At 41.4% G+C, this 17,509-nt stretch overlaps 1 protein-coding gene across 1 annotated transcript in view; it reads right to left on the bottom strand.

Moving 5' to 3' along the window:
- The window catches only part of PCNX2 (pecanex 2), a 303,741-nt gene that overhangs the window by 125,663 nt on the left and 160,569 nt on the right, over nt 1–17,509 (bottom strand). Inside the window, exons 20-21 of the mRNA XM_061182433.1 lie at nt 5,451–5,592; nt 865–1,042 (exon numbers count right to left, since the gene is read on the bottom strand). Coding sequence (XP_061038416.1) covers nt 865–1,042; nt 5,451–5,592 — 320 coding nt within the window. The remainder of the gene's footprint in view (nt 1–864; nt 1,043–5,450; nt 5,593–17,509) is intronic.

Genomic DNA, 17,509 nt, shown 5'->3' with positions numbered 1-17,509 from the left:
ATTTGAATTTTTGTCACTTAGAACAAGTGAAGAGGAAGCCAGGTGAAGGCCAGGTAATAAAGAGAGGAATTCACAGAAATGATCAATAGGGGTGAAAAAATGAAGTTCAGGAAAAAAGAAAAAAACCTTAAAATTTAAAAATTATTAACCAAAAGGGGGAACGGTTAAGTCAATCCAAGGGCAGAAAACCCATGGCTGCTGTATTCAACGGAGCGCATGAGGAAGGAGTTTCCCAAATTCTTTTTCCAACTTCTGTTTACATACCCCAGCTTTGTCACGGTGCTCAGAACACGTACACTCAGACCAGTATCCCAAGGACCTTATCTCCCTCGTGTTAAACGTTAGATGCCATTCCCATATATTTGCCTGAATTGTGGTTAGGGTTTCTCACTGCCCATGGATGAATTTACAACTGATGACATCTTGACCTGAGACAAGCCAAGGGAAAGAAAATACTCCAAGGGACCTGACCCTTGGGTCCCACATCTCAAACTTTACCTCAAGAGGCAAAATGCTAAGTTAAAAAAAAAAAAAATTAGTCTGGTGGCTAATCTTTAATTTAGAGCATTTTGAGATGTAGGAAGTTCCATAATGAGATTGTTAACAGAGACAAAGGTCATAAAATTTCAAGCAACACAAACGGCTAATTCATCTTAATTAGTGATTTTTGGCAAATAACATGGCATATTTCTGTTCCACGGGGAATGTTCCTCATATGGCAGCAGGAGTGTGACACGCATACGTAATTCAATGTAAATTCATGCCTTAATTGTTTTTAAAAGAAAATGTTTCAAACTCTTAAAGCATTTGATGAGAAATGCACCTTTTACATATTGAAATGAAGAAAAGAGCTAATTTACTTGCCTTGCTGAATAAAATGGACACCATGAAGAAATCTAGTAAGAAACTCTCTGAAATGTCTTTGTAGTCGAAATGGAAAAAGATCACGGTGAAGCCCAAGTGAGTAAACTGGTGAACTGGGTTACAGAAAGAGGTCCGCAGCAGCTTCATGCCCGCGATGACCATCAGGAAAATGTCCCAGCTGTTGAAAAGGACAGAAAGGAAGCGATCACTTGACAGCCCGAACCTTACTAGGGGAGTGACAATGGCTCACGTTTCTTGAGCGTTTACTGTGCGTTATGCACTTTACAAAAAGCCAGGATGGTGGGCCCTTTATTGTCCTCGTTGTACAGAGGAGGAAACTGCGTCTCAGAGTTTGAGTCTAAGTTCACATAGGGTGGAGCTGGGAGTGAAACTCCATCCCAAGGGACTCGCCAACACAGACTCCGCCACTAGAGTCAGCTTCACCATCATCCCCGGAACTCTGCAGTCCAGGACACAGAGCTCCCTTGGAGCTTATCTGAAGGACTACTGCATGGCCAGGTTCCACGGGGAGCTTGGTGGCAAGTGAGACAACAGACAGGCTGTCCCTGTCAGCATCCGCTCAGTGTAAGCCTTTCTAGGACAAAAGAATCTCACCGAATCAATGACGTGACAATAGCTAATATTGAATTCTGAAAAGAGGAAAAAAATCCCACTATCTCAATAATGCCATTTTTACTTTACACATTCACTTCCAGTGTTTTCCACCGTATTTGTTGTCTTTGTAAACATAAGCTTTCTGATCTCCCTTTTTTTCCACTGAAAATTACATCATCAACATGACACAGGCCCCCATGACATAGGGCTTGTGAGTTAAGGAGCACGACAGAGGCAGCCCGGCAGAGAAACAGCAGGACTTTGCTGTGAGGACTGAACTCCTGAATGCTCCTGTCTAGGGAGTCGGGTTATTAACACGTGTCAGAAGCATGTGCCGTGTGTGCGATTCCAGCAGACAGTGAGGCCAATAATCTACCCACCTTGAGATGGGAAGGCAACTGATTAGTGCTCAGAACAGCTGGACAGAGCAAGCCACTACCACCTTGACGGGTCTTTCTGAAAGAAGGCCTTGCACATTTTAGCCAGAATCCCCTCAATTAGAACATCCTATTTGGGAACTCAAAAAAGAAAGACAAAAGTGGCAATACTTTCCAGGGAACAGTTGCACTTGAAAGAGAGGTTTCCTTTTTTCTTTTTAATTTTATTGAAGTACAGTTGATTTACAATGTTGTGTTAGTTTCTGCTGTACAGCAAAGTGATTCAGTTATACATATATGTATGCTTTTTCACATTCTTTTCCTTTATGGTTTATCACAGGATAGTGAATACAGTTCCCTGTGCTGTACAGTAGGACCTTGTTGTTTATCACAAAGAGAGGTTTTCTTTTTCTAAGTACAGAAAATGGGGGTGAGGAGGCAGGCCTGAATTTCCCTAATCCTAGAGGGATCCTGAGCTCTAGACCCTTATCAGCATTAATAATATCCTGTCTCAGGACTGGGGCATTCAAAACATGTTTCCCAAGTCTTGGCATCTATCGAATACAAAACTGTCATTTTTGTCATCAAGAAGATCTAATGTTAGCAATTCCATTGGCCTCAATCTGGTTTTTTTTTTTTTTAAATAAATTTATTTATTTATTTATTTATTTATCTTTGGGTGTGTTGGGTCTTCGTTTCTGTGCGAGGGCTTTCTCCAGTTGCGGCCAGCGGGGGCCACTCTTCATCGCGGTGCGCGGGCCTCTCACTGTCGCGGCCTCTCTTGTTGCGGAGCACAGGCTCCAGACGCGCAGGCTCAGTAGTTGTGGCTCACGGGCCCAGTTGCTCCGCGGCATGTGGGATCTTCCCAGACCAGGGCTCGAACCCGTGTCCCCTGCATTGGCAGGCAGATTCTCAACCACTGCGCCACCAGGGAAGCCCCAATCTGATATTTTATATGCCTTCAGACCTAGTGTTGCAGTTGATTCCACCCTGTCCCAGGATGCATCTGACGAGGTTTGGTCAAAGCCCTGTGTGATGGGCTTAGATTTGGCTTCTGAGAAAAACTAGCCCTTGATTACATGCAGGTTTGGGGAGAGTGGTAAGACCTTTAGTAACCTCTGTTCCTGCAGCGAGGCTGAGCACTGCTCCATGACCCTTTCCTTTTCCACTGGACAACTAATGCCTGTGCTGAAAAATCAGTATGAAAGCATGACTTCAGGTCCACTCACCTTTGACAACAGCCTAGGGTACAAGAATCCCTGTGGCACAGCCAAAGTCCTTGGGGGGATCCCAATGATAAGGTGTCCCAAGACTAGGGATATTCTGGTTTTCAAAGGAGATCAGTGACTTTCTGGGTTATTCAGGCCAAATCTAGATGAGGCTCAACTCTAAACTTTGTTTTCCGTGACTATGACTAAAATGGACAGCATTCATTTTATGTTTATTAATGATGACTGGTGAAGACTAAGAGAGATCTTCAGGAGTGACGTTTATGGCTTTTGTAACATTGCAACGGTAATGGTTACATTCAATGATTCATAGATTGTTGTAGGCTTAGCTAAAGGTCTTATAAAGGATTAGGTAGCAATCCGGGAACAATGGCCTGGGACAGGTGCAAAGCATCCTTTTAGATCAGGCTGGGAAATATAAATACCTAACCAGTTATCATGATGCACCCACTCATCATTTACCAGCCCCCCACTCAATCATCCATCCATCCATCCATCCATCCATCCATCCATCCTTCTACCACTTACTGGACCGATGGTACTGAAAGCTGAATAAGAAACAGTGCCTGTCATTGAAGAGTTCACTATCTGGTACCATGGCTCTCAATGAGGGCAGGGTGTGGGCTGGGCTTACACAGTTTGAAACAGGTCTCTAGGTGATGCTGACATATGGCCTCCTGCCATCCTGTCTGAGAACAGCTGGTCTAGTGGGGTGCTTGAAATCTTGAGAGGTTTTATGTCGTCAGATGGATGCCTCAAGAATATAAAGGAGTTATCAACTTTGGGCTCCAAGAAAAAGAATTCTGTTCGTAACATCAAATTAAGATTATTTGGAGGTACATGGGTAAGGTGCTACTTTCTGACTTCAGTGTCTGGAAGAAAATGACAGGGGATAGAGATTAATCTTACTTCAAAGTAGACTCTCTCTGAACTGTTTATCTGACTCTGCATGATTCCCAACCCATGCATCCATCCTCTGCCGACAGCCAGAGCTGCTTGGCCTCAACTGGCAGGCTTAGCTTGATGCCCTAGCCCTAATGTTAGGAAGCGAGGACTTTCAATCCTTTAGCTCGCTCTCCCAGGGCAGCACTGGTACATGTGTGACTGCTTTGGTTCTGACTGTGAGTCCTTGTTCTGAAAATTGGGGATCTGCCTTGTTTCAGAATGTCGTCATGGGGTCAGCCAAGATGGTACCACACTGGAAACACCTGCTTACTAGAAAAGCACTCAGTGTTCTAGAGGTAGGGTTAGCTCATGGATGGGGCCCTACCCAAACTATACAAGAGGTCTGTAATCTCATCACCTGCCTTCTTTATCCAGTGAGACTAATTTTCATCCCTGGATCTGAAGTCTAGGATTTTAAATACCAAAGGGCATGGACTTCTTGCCCTGGTCTGACTGAAACAGTTCTAGACTGGAAGGAAGGCAGAGTCTGATAAAGACAGGAAGGTTATAGGGTCATTTCGTTTAGTGTCTGCTTCGTGTGACTATGAATCTACTCCAGGTCCAACCGAGAATTCGCGTGCCTTTTACCTGAGTTTGCTCAATCTTGGGCAAATATTAATTAATTTGTCCTCATCACAGCCCAAAAGGAAGAGTAGGCATGCTTGGGATTATGAATCAGGGTTGACTTGGGCACATAACGTTTAAGCAAAGTGACTCATATGCAAATCTGGGAAGGAATCTCTTTCACATCATCCTCCTTTATTAACTTATTTGAACAGAAATGTCAACCTTTTGTCAGAACAACACATCCACAAATTATCAAGTAGGTTTCCGTTTGTAATTTCAGAGTTCCTTTTAAAATATGAAACCACTAACTCAGCTATACACTGTTAATGCTTTGCAAAAACGGTCATCTTGATGATATGAAGTCTCTCTGTGGTCCGTTTTTTTAAATTATGAGGCTTTTCCTGAGAAATGCAAAGAGAACAGTAACAGTGATTAAGTTCCCCCTCCCTCAAACACAAAATGCTCGAGTCTTTGCTACATGAAGTGCTAGAAGCACTTCATAATAAAGCTCTAAGCACGACGGTTGGAATGCCAGGAACCCTGGAATCACACTGCACTTCCGTCATCTTCTTAAGGCTCCTGACTAAGCTTTTGCAGGATGATTTTCAAATCTACTGACGTTTATTCACAAGATCACTCCAAGCAGATCTAACTTCGTTTGCACCCCAGTCCCTCCACAATAACCATCTAGCTCCAGCGAGTTTGAGCCAAAGACCACCATGGCTTACTGTTACGTGGCCCATCATTAGTAGACAGAAGTTGGCTTCTGCTGCAGCCCGTTCAGAGAAAACCCACTAGATTTTGAAAACGTGGTGATCCAAATCATGATGAAAATAAACGGTTATCCACTTACTGGGTACCAAGTCTCCGGTAATTGCTTATTGAAAATGCATCCGTAGTAAGGGCATTCAGAATGATTGCTGGGTACAAGATGTATTTTTCAAAACACTGAAGCCAAACATAGAGTCTTTCAAACCACATTAAATGGGCGACATCTGAAAGACACACAAAAACCACTTAGAACGGCCACTGATCAAATTATTTTCCTTTAAGTACATGTGATAATAAGTAAGACCCACCCCCTCCCCTTCATTCAAGAGCTGCAGAACTCCAGATACCAGACAAGAGAGACCAATTTTCTTCCCAGGCAGGCACTTTTAGCTTTGTTTCTACATCGTTCCTTAATAATAATATACGGTATAGGCCAGTTTCCCAATTTTTCAAGTCAATTGATTTTTTCCATATTAATTATTACTGGGACCCATGAAATGAGCTGTCACATCACATCAAGGCATCTCAGAGTGAGTGAGGGTAGAAAGCGAAGGATGGAGAACTGGGAAACAATGTCACGGGCCCATCTCCTCTTAAGCTTGGGGTTGCTTCTGAGTCTGGGGCTACTTTCCAGGCTCTCCTCTGCCTCTTTTTAGTCTATGAATCCACAATCAAATTCCTGGCCATCTACACACATAAGAGAAAGCTGACCCACACCCCCCCCCCATCACTAGGAATGTATTACATTCCAGAGAGTCTTCACAATGAAGGAAGCATCGTGGAAGTGAGATCCATTCCCACAAAGGCTAAGGTTTTAAGTCACACCAATCTGGGTTTGTATTCAGACTCTACCATCCACTAGTGTGTGGTCACGAATGATTGCCTTCATCTTTCTGATCCTCAGCTTCGTGTGTCCCGCCCATCCTTCCTACTACTCATGGCGGAGAAGTCAGCTCTCCTCCCCATGAAGGGGTAACACAGTGCCTCTCACCCATCTCTTACCACTTCTCTCTCTGGGGAGGAGAGGCTGGTCCTATTGGTCAGAGCACAGACTCCTTAGGCCATAGTATCAGGGGATGGGAAACACTGCATCTCTGCCCTCCTCTGCTTCCCGCCTCCGTGGGGAGAACACACCAGGTTCAGGTCCTCAGGTGGGTCCATCTCACTCCCCACCAGATCTCTGTCTGCTAGTAACTGAGAGGCTGAGGTGGACCCCAACTCACCATCAGAGAGCTGGGCAAATGGACCAGATACGGCAGGACTCAAAGCCTAAATCTGCCAAGAGGGAACGGGACTCCATCAAACTTCTGAAATCATATTCTTCAACAATTTATAATTTAAAAAACTTCCACCCCCAATCATCTATAGTGAAAAACCAAGACAGCCAGGGAGGTTTTATGCTGTTTGGATGACACAAGGACCAACTCATGAAAGAGAAACTGTTGACACACACCGTGCAGAGTGACATGGCAGTGATATAAAATAGGCCAGCCCCTCCAGGTTTCTTATCCAGGATTCGGAGACAAGTTACCTTTTTCCAACCTACTTTGACTGGGACTTTATGTAAAGGGTCACAGAAAGCAACACAAACATACACACCCACACACACAAAATTGGGAACTGATACTTTACTTCCTCCTTTATATGGTTTACATTTCTATATAAGAATGTATTATATTTATAATTCAAAAACATAAAGGCTATCTTCATGTGATTGAGACTACCAAGGAGAGGTTTGGCATTCAGAGATCTTGCTTGAAAAGAATTAATTTGAATGAGATGGGAATGGTGAGAATGGAGAGAGTAGAAACACTTCAGCACATGGGAAACAGCAAGAACAAACACCCCAGTGATTAACTTAACAAGCAGAAGAGAGATACAATGAGAAATTATCAAAATAAAAACAACTAATTTCAGTTGTAAGGGAAACAGGGAGGAAGCGTTGGAGGAAAATTAAGTTTGAAAATAAGGATATTGGGTAGGAATTCATCTTTGGGTACTCTTAATAGTAATCTTTCCTGGTCAGTGTTTGGAAATGGGTTATTTCATAAGGAACGAAGTTTATCATACATAATTTTAAAAATCTAGGTATATTATATATTTTACATATAGATAGGAGTTTTTATCTTTTGTGAAAGTACATGAAAATTAAAAAAATAAATCTCCAAGATCCCTCCCCAAGTCTTTCCAAGCAAATGACATTGACCCCTACCTCCTAGAGAAAATTGAAGCTATTAAACGTAAATTTTCCCACTTCCCAACCCCTCAACTACAAATTTATCTATATTCATACCCACCTTCTTGCTCCTCCTGAGGCTGACCCCACGGATGCCCTGGGTTCCATTCTTCCCGACATCTTGATTCAGTAGTTTCCCCCTTGACTAACCAATGGCTCTTTCCTAATGGCCAGTGGCAAGATTCCAGTCTTGGCACTGTTGAAAACTTGCTTTCCACTGACATCTTCTAGCACTCACTCTGTCCTTTTTGGCACAGCCAAGTTTCTTGGAACGGTCGTCCATGTCTGACAATCCCACTTCCTTGTCTCCTGTTTCCTGCTAAAACTTCTGCCCCACGGCTTTGCAGCTACCCCTGCCCAGAACTGTGCATGGCAAGGCCACTTGTGATTTCCCAAATGACAGATAACTGATATTTTTCAGTCTATATTACTGGAACTTTCTTTTTTATTTTTTTGATAAATCTATTTATTTATTTATTTGTTTATGTTTGGCTGCATTGGGTCTTCGTTGCTGTGTGTGGGCTTTTCTCTAGTTGCAGCGAGCGGGGTCTACTCTTTGTTGCGGTGCACAGGCTTCTCATTGTGGTGGCTTCTCTTGTTGCAGAGCACGGGCTCTAGGCGTGTGGGCTTCAGTAGCTGCAGCATGCGGGCTGAGTAGTTGTGGCACACGGGCTCAGTAGTTGTGGCACGTGGGCTCAGTAGTTGTGGCGTGTGGGCTTTAGTAGTTGCGGCATGCGGGCTCTAGAGCGCAAGCTCAGTAGCCGTGGCGCATGGGCTTAGTTGCTCCGTGGCACATGGGATCTTTCCAGACCAGGGCTAGAACCTGTGTTCCCTGCATTGGCAGGAGGATTCTCAACCACCGCGCCACCAGGGAAGCCCTACTGCAACTTTCTGAGACAGAAAACATCACTGATTCTTCCTTCTGTCCACAACCCTCACTTTAGCTTCTGCGTCCTGCCAACTCCTGCCTGTGCTCACACCTTTCACACTGCTCTTCCCACTTGCTCTGCAGGGTTCTCTTCTTCTACCCTGGCTCACGTGCCTTCCTTGGACCTCTTTGCCAGGTTTCTCATTTTCTTGAGCTGAGGTCCTCAACACCCCTAATGTTAATTATTACTTCCATGCCGATGACGCTCAGATCTGTCATTGAGTTAGATTGATCTTCCATCTCTCTCCCAGCTTCCAGATCTAAATACTCAACTGAAGAGCTTCAGCTGACGTCCCAAAGGAATCTTCAAATACAGCGTGTCAAAAGCTGAACTCTGTCAACCTCCACGCACCTGCTCCTCCCCATGAATTTTTTATCTTATTTAATGGCACTTCACATTCACCTAGTCATGCAGGCAATATACCTTGGGGTCACCCTGAGTCAGTTGTTCTCAGTCATAGCTGCATGCTGGAATCACCTGGGGACAAGGCTGAAAAACACTATCTTAGAACGGTGATTCTCGAACTTCATCATGCAAATAAATCACTTGTTAAAAGGCAGCATCTGATCCAATGGGTCTGGAGTGGAGCTGGACATTCTGCATTTCTAATAAGCTTCTGGGGGATACTGACGTTGCTGGACTCCACATGGTACTTTGAGAAAGAGGCACCGGCAACTTGTTAAAAATGCAAATTCTCAGATGCAATCCTGGACCTGCTGAATCAGAAATCTGTGGGCTGGGCCCAGTAATCCATGTTTCATAAATCCTACAAGTGATTCTGATACGTGCTCACGTTTGAGAACCACGGTTCTAAAAGTTCTTCCTCCATACAGGACTAGAATATGTTGATTCTCTGTGCTTACTTCTTACATATCTATCTCCTCCTTTCTAGTTTCACTGTTCAGATCCTCAATCTCTTATCTTAAAAAAATTATAATTGTCTTTTATCCAAATAAACTCACTCTTTCCTAATCCCATCATTTGCGTGCACTGTATAACATTACTTCTTACTACTTAAGGGCCTTTCTCTTGTGGTTCTCCCCCATTCTCCTGAATTACCTGTTTTTTTCTCTCTTTATTGGATCATCCTCATCACAATGTAAACACACTGTAATATCTTTTGTCCTAAAAAAAGACATACCCCCTTGACCCTTTTCCTTCCAGATGCTGGATATTTTCCAGATATCACCCTATTTCTTTGCACCCCTTGGTAATAATTTCTCAAAAAAATTTTGGCTACACTCGCTTTCTCCACAACTTAACTCCTTTTGTCTTCTGAGTTCACTCCAATCAGAGTCTCATCCCAAATGCTCCATGAAACTGTTTTGCTAAGAACCTCACGTTGCTATCCAATGGTCAGTCTCAGTCCTCAACTTAACCTCCCATCAGTGTCTGACCCAGTTAATTACTCCAGACTTCTCATAATTCCCTACATGATCTTATCCAGTTCCATGGCCTTAAGAATCTATTGTCAACATGCTGTTGACTACTAAAAATACATCGCCATGCACGACCTCTTTTCTGGACTTCAGACCAGTATACCCAACTATCCAACATATTTTGAATGTCTAATAAGCATCTCGAGCAAAGGCCTTCATTCCATGCTCTCACATATACCTACTCCTCCCGTGTCCACCATTCATTCATTCCACACATGAGCCAGACAACTCTGTGCCAGACACTTTTTTTAGGCACATGGGAAAATGAGCGCCCAAAACATTACAAAACTCTGCCCTGATGGAACTTACACGCTAGTATGAACAATAAACAATCAACATAATAAATATGTAAATTACACAGTATATTATAAAGGATGGGTGATGAGTGAAAGAACAGAGTAGAGAGAAGAGGATCAAGAGTTCCTGGTGTTCACGTGGGCTACAGTGTAAAATAGGGTGGCATGGGAGGCATAATTAAGAAGATGACATTTGAGAAGCAAGATGCCACTTGGGCATCATCTCATTAAAGGGTACCTCCCAGTCACCTAGTTTTCCAGGCCAAAATCCTTTCCTTAGTCTCTTTCATATCTTACGCATCCAACCTATAATCAAATCTTACTGGCTCCACCTTCAAAATCTATCCCAAATTCAACTACATTTTTCCTCCTGTGCTGCTATCACCCTGGTCCAAGTCACCATCATTTCTAACCTAAAGAAACTTCCTTAAAACTGTTCTCCTTGCTTCTTTAATGTCCCCACAGCCACAGTTTATAATCCAGCCAGCAGCCAGGGGGATTTTTAAGACTTTGTTACTACCCTATTAGTGCATCTCCAATGGCTTTTCATCCTAATTATGATAAAACCTGCAACAAAGAAATTTCATTTAGCTGATCTCCAAAGAGTCACACTCCCCTTTTTTAATGGAGCTGATATTGGGAAGTGGCTGCCCAGCTGCGGATTCCATTTCCTCGTTATTCCTTGCATACAGGAGGACCACGTGATTTGTTCTTGCCAAGAGAATGCGAGCAGAATTGTGTCACTTCCAGGTCAACAGGTTAAGTACTGGGTGCATGGTACTCCATGCTTCTTCTCCCTTCTACCTGCTGGCTCAAGAACGTTAGGATTCCATAGTGACCTTGAGAGCATAACGTGATGAATTCCTAATATTCAAGAAGCCTGGTCCCCAAGTGACCATGACCCTCCACTATGCAAAGGGCAGTGACTAGGAAAAACCTTTTGACCACATCCCATTGGACTTTGCATGAACAAAAAATAAACTTTTGCTTTGCTAATAAGCCACCAAGATTTGGAGGTATTTGCTATGATGCTTAGCCTCCTCCTATCTCTTGAGTAATAGAAAATCTAATGTCCTTACCATGTTTTAGAAGACCCTCATGATTTGGCACCTTGTTACCTTTTTGATCTTATTTCCAACCGCTTTCTCCATTATGCACTCTCCTCCTCAGTGATGTCCCTTGAATATTAAATTCACCAAGTTTGTTCCCTTTCAGAAGCTTTGCGTTTGCTGTCCCTTCTGCCTGGGACTCTCCTCTCTGGATATTTTTATGACTCACTCTCTCATCCTGTTTAGGTCTCTGCTCAAGTGCCACATCCTTAGCGGGTCCTCTCCTGACCACCATATCTAAAACAACCTCCTCCTTTCACGATTTCTTTACCGTAATAAATTTTTCTTTATAAAACATCTCAATTTGATATCTTATTTGTGTCTTTGTGTGTTATTTATCATCTGCTTTCTCAATTACCGGGTAAGCTCCATGAGGGCAAGGACTTTGTCTTGTTCACTGCCATATCCCCCATGTTGACACAGTAATCCTTCAATAAATATGGGTTGAGTAAATGAATGATCTCCTTGGCTCCAGTTTCTTTATACACCATCTGTTTTTCTGTCCTGTTGCCACCAAAGATCTGTTTCAAATGCACATCTAGCCATGGTATAGCTCACAACCTTCACTGTTCTCCACTGTGTCTGTCCATACACCCAAGTACAATGCCTTAATATGGCATATAAGCTTTCCATACTCTGCTGCTTTGTAACTCTACAGAATCATCTTCTATCAGTTTTCCACTTACATTCTACAGTGAACTGGTTACCTAAATTATCGATGCTGGATTTTTAAAAACCTTTTCGTTTAACTCTTTTATACACAGAAACATGCATTAAACAACACACACACAGAGCTGTGTCCCTAGCACTTGGCTTAAGAAACAGCCTCAAAGCACCCCCATGCCGGCTTACAGTCACTGCCCCACAAGGTAACCACTGACCAATCCCTGAACACCATTGTTTACTTTTGCCTACTATTCTTTTTTTTTTTTTTAACATAAAACATTGGCTGTATTCCCTGTGTTGTACAATATATCCTTGTATCTTATTTTTTTTAATTTTTCTTTTATACAGCAGGTTCTTATTAGTCATCAATTTTATACACGTCAGTGTATACATGTCAATCCAAATCGCCCAATTCATCACAACACAACCACCACCCCCTGCCGCTTTCCCCCCTTGGTATCCATATGTTTGTTCTCTACATCTGTGTCTCAATTTCTGCCCTGCAAACCGGTTCATCTGTACCATTTTTCTAGGTTCCACATATATGGGTTAATATACGATATTTGTTTTTCTCTTTCTGACTTACTTCACTCTGTATGACAGTCTCTAGGTCCATCCACGTCTCTACAAATGACCCAATTTCATTCCGTTTTATGGCTGAGTAATATTCCATTGTATATATGTATCACAACCTCTTTATCCATTCGTCTGTCAATGGGCATTTAGGTTGCTTCCATGACCTGGCTATTGTAAATAGTGCTGCAATGAACATTGGGGTGCATGTGTCTTTTTGAAGTGTGGTTTTCTCTGGGTATATGCCCAGTAGTGGGATTGCTGGATCATATGGTAATTCTACTTTTAGTTTTTTAAGGAACCTCCAGACTGTTCTCCATGGTGGCTGTATCAGTTTACATTCCCACCAACAGTGCAAGAGGGTTCCCTTTTCTCCACACCCTCCCCAGCATTTGTTGTTTGTAGATTTTCTGATGAAGCCCATTCTAACTGGTGTGAGGTGATACCTCATTGTAGTTTTGATTTGCATTCCTCTAATAATTAGTGATGTTGAACAGCTTTTCATGTGCTTCTTGGCCATCTGTATGTCTTCTTTGGAGAAATGTCTATTTAGGTCTTCTGCCCATTTTTGGATTGGGTTGTTTGTTTTTTTAACATCGAGCTGCATGAGCTGTTTATATATTTTGGAGATTAATCCTTTGTCCGTTGATTCATTTGCAAATATTTTCTCCCACTCTGAGGGTTGTCTTTTCGTCTTATGGTTCCCTTTGCTGTGCAAAAGCTTTTAAGTTTCATTAGGACCCATTTGTTTTTTGTTTTTATTTCTATTACTCTAGGAGGTGGATCAAAAAAGACATTGCTGTGATTTATGTCAAAGAGTGTTCTTCCTATGTTTTCCCCTAAGAGTTTTATAGTGTCCGGTCTTACATTTAGGTCTCTAATCTATTTTGAGTTTATTTTTGTGTACGGTGTTAGGGAGTGTTCTAATTTCATTCTTTTACACGTAGCTGTCCAGTTTTCCCAGCACCACTTATTGGAGAGACTGTCTTTTCTCCATTGTATATCCTTGCCTCCTTTGTCATAGATTAGTTGACCATAGGTGCGTGGGTTTACCTGTGGGCTTTCTATCTTGTTCCATTGATCTATGTTTCTGTTTTTGTGCCAGTACCATATTGTCTAGATTACTGTAGCTTTGTAGTATAGTCTGAAGTCAGGGAGTTTGATCCCTCCACTTCCGTTTTTTTCCCCCAAGACTGCTTTGGCTATTCGGGCCCTTTTGTGTCTTCACATAAATTTTAAGATTTTTTGTTCTAGTTCCGTAAAAAATGCCATTGGTAATTTGATAGGGATTTCATTGAATCTGTAGATTGCTTTTGGTAGTATAGTCATTTTCACAATATTGATTCTTTCAATCCAAGAACATGGTATATCTCTCCATCTGTTGGTATCACCTTTAATTTCTTTCATCAGTGTCTTACAGTTTTCTGCATACAGGTCTTTTGTCTCCCCAGGTAGGTTTATTCCTAGGTATTTTATTCTTTTTGTTGCAGTGGTAAATGGGAGTGTTTCCTTAATTTCTCTTTCAGATTTTTCATCATTAGTGTATAGGAATGCAAGAGATTTCTGTGCATTAATTTTGTATCCTGCAACTTTACCAAATTCATTGATTAGCTCTAGTAGTTTTCTGGTAGCATCTTTTGGATTCTCTATGTATAGTATCATGTCATCTGCAAACACTGACAGTTTTACTTCTTCTTTCCAATTTGTATTCCTTTTATTTCTTTTTCTTCTCTGATTGCTGACGCTAGGACTTCCAAAACTATGTTTAATAATAGCGGGGAGAGTGGACATCCTTGTCTTGTTCCTGATCTTAGAGGAAATGCTTTCAGTTTTTCACCATTGAGAATGAAGTTCGCTGTGGGTTTGTTGTATATGGCCTTTATTATGTTCAGGTAGGTTCCCTCTACGCCCATTTTCTGGAGAGTTTTTATCATAAGTGGGTGTTGAATTTTGTCAAAAGCTTTTTCTGCATCTATTGAGATGATCATATGGTTTTTCTCCTTCAATTTGTTAATATGGTGCATCACATTGATTGATTTGCATATATTCAAGAATCCTTGCATCCCTGGGATAAATCCCACTTGATCATGGTGTATGATCCTTTTAATGTTTTGTTGGATTCTGTTTGCTAGTATTTTGTTGAGGATTTTTGCATCTGTATTCATCAGTGATATTGGTCTGTAATTTTCTTTTTTTGTAGTATCTTTGTCTGGTTTTGGTATCAGGGTGATGGTGGCCTCATAGAATAAGTTTGGGAGTGTTCCTTCCTCCGCAATTTTTTGGAAGAGTTTGAGAAGGATGCATGTTAGCTCTTCTCTAAATGTTTGATAGAATTCACCTGTGAAGCCATCTGGTCCTGGACTTTTGTTTGTTGGAAGATTTTTAATCATAGTTTCAATTTCATTACTTGTGATTGGTCTGTTCATATTTTCTATTTTTTCCTGGTTCAGTCTTGGAAGGTTATACCTTTCTAAGAATTTGTCCATGTCTTCCAGCTTGTCCACTTTATTGGCATAGAGTTGCTTGTAGTAGTCTCCTAGGATGCTTTGTATTTCTGCGGTGTCTGTTGTAACGTCTCCTTTTTCATTTCTAATTTTATTGATTTGAGTCCTCTCCCTCTTTTCTTGATGAGTCTGGCTAATGGTTTATCAATTTTGTTTATCTTCTCAAAGAACCAGCTTTTAGTTTTATGGATCTTTGCTACTGTTTTCTTTGTTTCTATTTCATTTATTTCTGCTCGGATCTTTATGAGTTCTTTCCTTCTGCTAACTTCGGGTTTTGTTTGTTCTTCTTTCTCTAGTTCCTTTAGGTGTAAGGTTACATTATTTATTTGAGATTTTTCTTGTCTCTTGAGGTAGGCTTGTATAGCTATTAACTTCCCTCTTAAAACTGCTTTTGCTGCATCCCATAGGTTTTGGATTGTCGTGTTTTCATTGTCATTTGTCTCTAGGTATTTTTTGATTTCCTCCTTGATTTCTTCAGTGATCTCTTGGTTATTTATTAACGTAGTGTTTAGCCTCCATGTGTTTGTGTCTTTTACTTTTTTTCCCCTGTAATTCATTTCTAATCTCATAGCGTTGTGGTCAGAAAAGATGCTTGATATGATTTCAATTTTCTTAAATTTACTGAGGCTTGATTTGTGACCCAGGATGTGATCTATCCCGGAGAATGTTCCGTGCGCACTTGAGAAGAAAGTGTAATCTGCTGTTCTTGGATGGAATGTCCTATAAATATCAATTAAATCTATCTGGTCTATTGTGTCATTTAATGCTTCTGTTTCCTTATTTATTTTCATTTTGGATGATCTGTCCATTGGTGTAAGTGAGGTGTTAAAGTCTCCCACTATTATTGTGTTACTGTCGATTTCCTCTTTTACAGCTGTTAGCAGTTGCCTTATGTATTGAGGTGCTCCTATGTTGGGTGCATATATATTTATAATTGTTATATCTTCTTCTTGGATTGACCCCTTGATCATTATGTAATGTCCTTCCTTGTCTCTTGTAACATTCTTTATTTTAAACTCTATTTTATCTGATTTAAGTATAGCTACTCCAGCTTTCTTTTGATTTCCATTTGCATGGAATATCTTTTTCCATCCCCTCACTTTCAGTCTGTATGTGTCCCTAGGTCTGAAGTGCGTCTCTTGTAGACAGCATATATATGGGTCTTGGTTTTGTATCCATTCAGCAAGCCTGTGTCTTTTGGTTGGAGCATTTAATCCATTCACTTTTAAGGTAATTATCGATATGTATGTTCCTATGACCATTTTCTTAATTGTTTTGGGTTTGTTTTTGTAGGTCCTTTTCTTCTATTGTGTTTCCCACTTAGAGAAGTTCCTTTAGCATTTGTTGTAGAGCTGGTTTGGTGGTGCTGAATTCTCCTAGCTTTTGCTTGTCTGTAAAGCTTTTGATTTCTCCATCGAATCTGAATGAGATCCTTGCCGAGTAGAGTAATCTTGGTTGTAGGTTCTTCCCTTTCATCACTTTAAGTATATCATGCCACTCCCTTCTGGCTTGCAGAGTTTCTGCTGAGAAATCAGCTGTTAACCTTATGGGAGTTCCCTTGTATGTTATTTGTCATTTTTCCCTTGCTGCTTTCAATAATTTTTCTTTGTCTTTAATTTTTGTCAATTTGATTACTAAGTGTCTCGGCGTGTTTCTCCTTGGGTTTATCCTGTATGGGACTTGCTGTGCTTCCTGGACTTGGGTGGCTATTTCCTTTCCCATGTTAGGGAAGTTTTTGACTATAATCTCTTCAACTATTTTCTCGGGTCCTTTCTACCGCTCTTCTCCTTCTGACACCCCTATAATGCAAATGTTGTTGCGTTTAATGTTGTCCCAGAGGTCTCTTAGGCCATCTTCATTTCTTTTCATTCTTTTTTCTTTATTCTGTTCTGCAGCAGTGACTTCCACCATTCTGTCTTCCAGGTCACTTATCTGTTCTTCTGCCTCAGTTATTCTGCTATTGATTACTTCTAGTGTAGTTTTCATTTCAGTTATTGTATTGTTCATCTCTGTTTGTTCTTTAATTCTTCTAGGTCTTTGTTAAACATTTCTTGCATCTTCTCGATCTTTGCCTCCATTGTTTTTCCGAGGTTCTGGATCATCTTCACTCTCGTTATTCTGAATTCTTTTTCTTGAAGGTTGCCTATCTCCAATTCATTTAGTTGTTTTTCTGGGGTTTTATCTTGTTCCTTCATCTGGTACATAGCCCTCTGCCTTTTCATCTTGTCTATCTTTCTGTGAATGCGGTTTTTGTTCCACAGGCTGCAGGATTGTAGTTCTTCTTGCTTCTGCTGTCTGCCCTCTGGTGGATGAGGCTATCTAAGAGGCTTGTCTTGCCTACTATTCTTGTGTGTCTTTTGCTCAGCATTGTTTGTAAGATTCCTCCACA

The sequence above is a fragment of the Eubalaena glacialis genome, chromosome 1 (assembly GCF_028564815.1).
Source record: "Eubalaena glacialis isolate mEubGla1 chromosome 1, mEubGla1.1.hap2.+ XY, whole genome shotgun sequence".
Lineage (NCBI taxonomy): Eukaryota > Metazoa > Chordata > Mammalia > Artiodactyla > Balaenidae > Eubalaena > Eubalaena glacialis.
The sequence above is the reverse complement of the archived record's forward strand: the minus strand, read 5'-3'. Positions and strand labels throughout refer to the sequence as shown.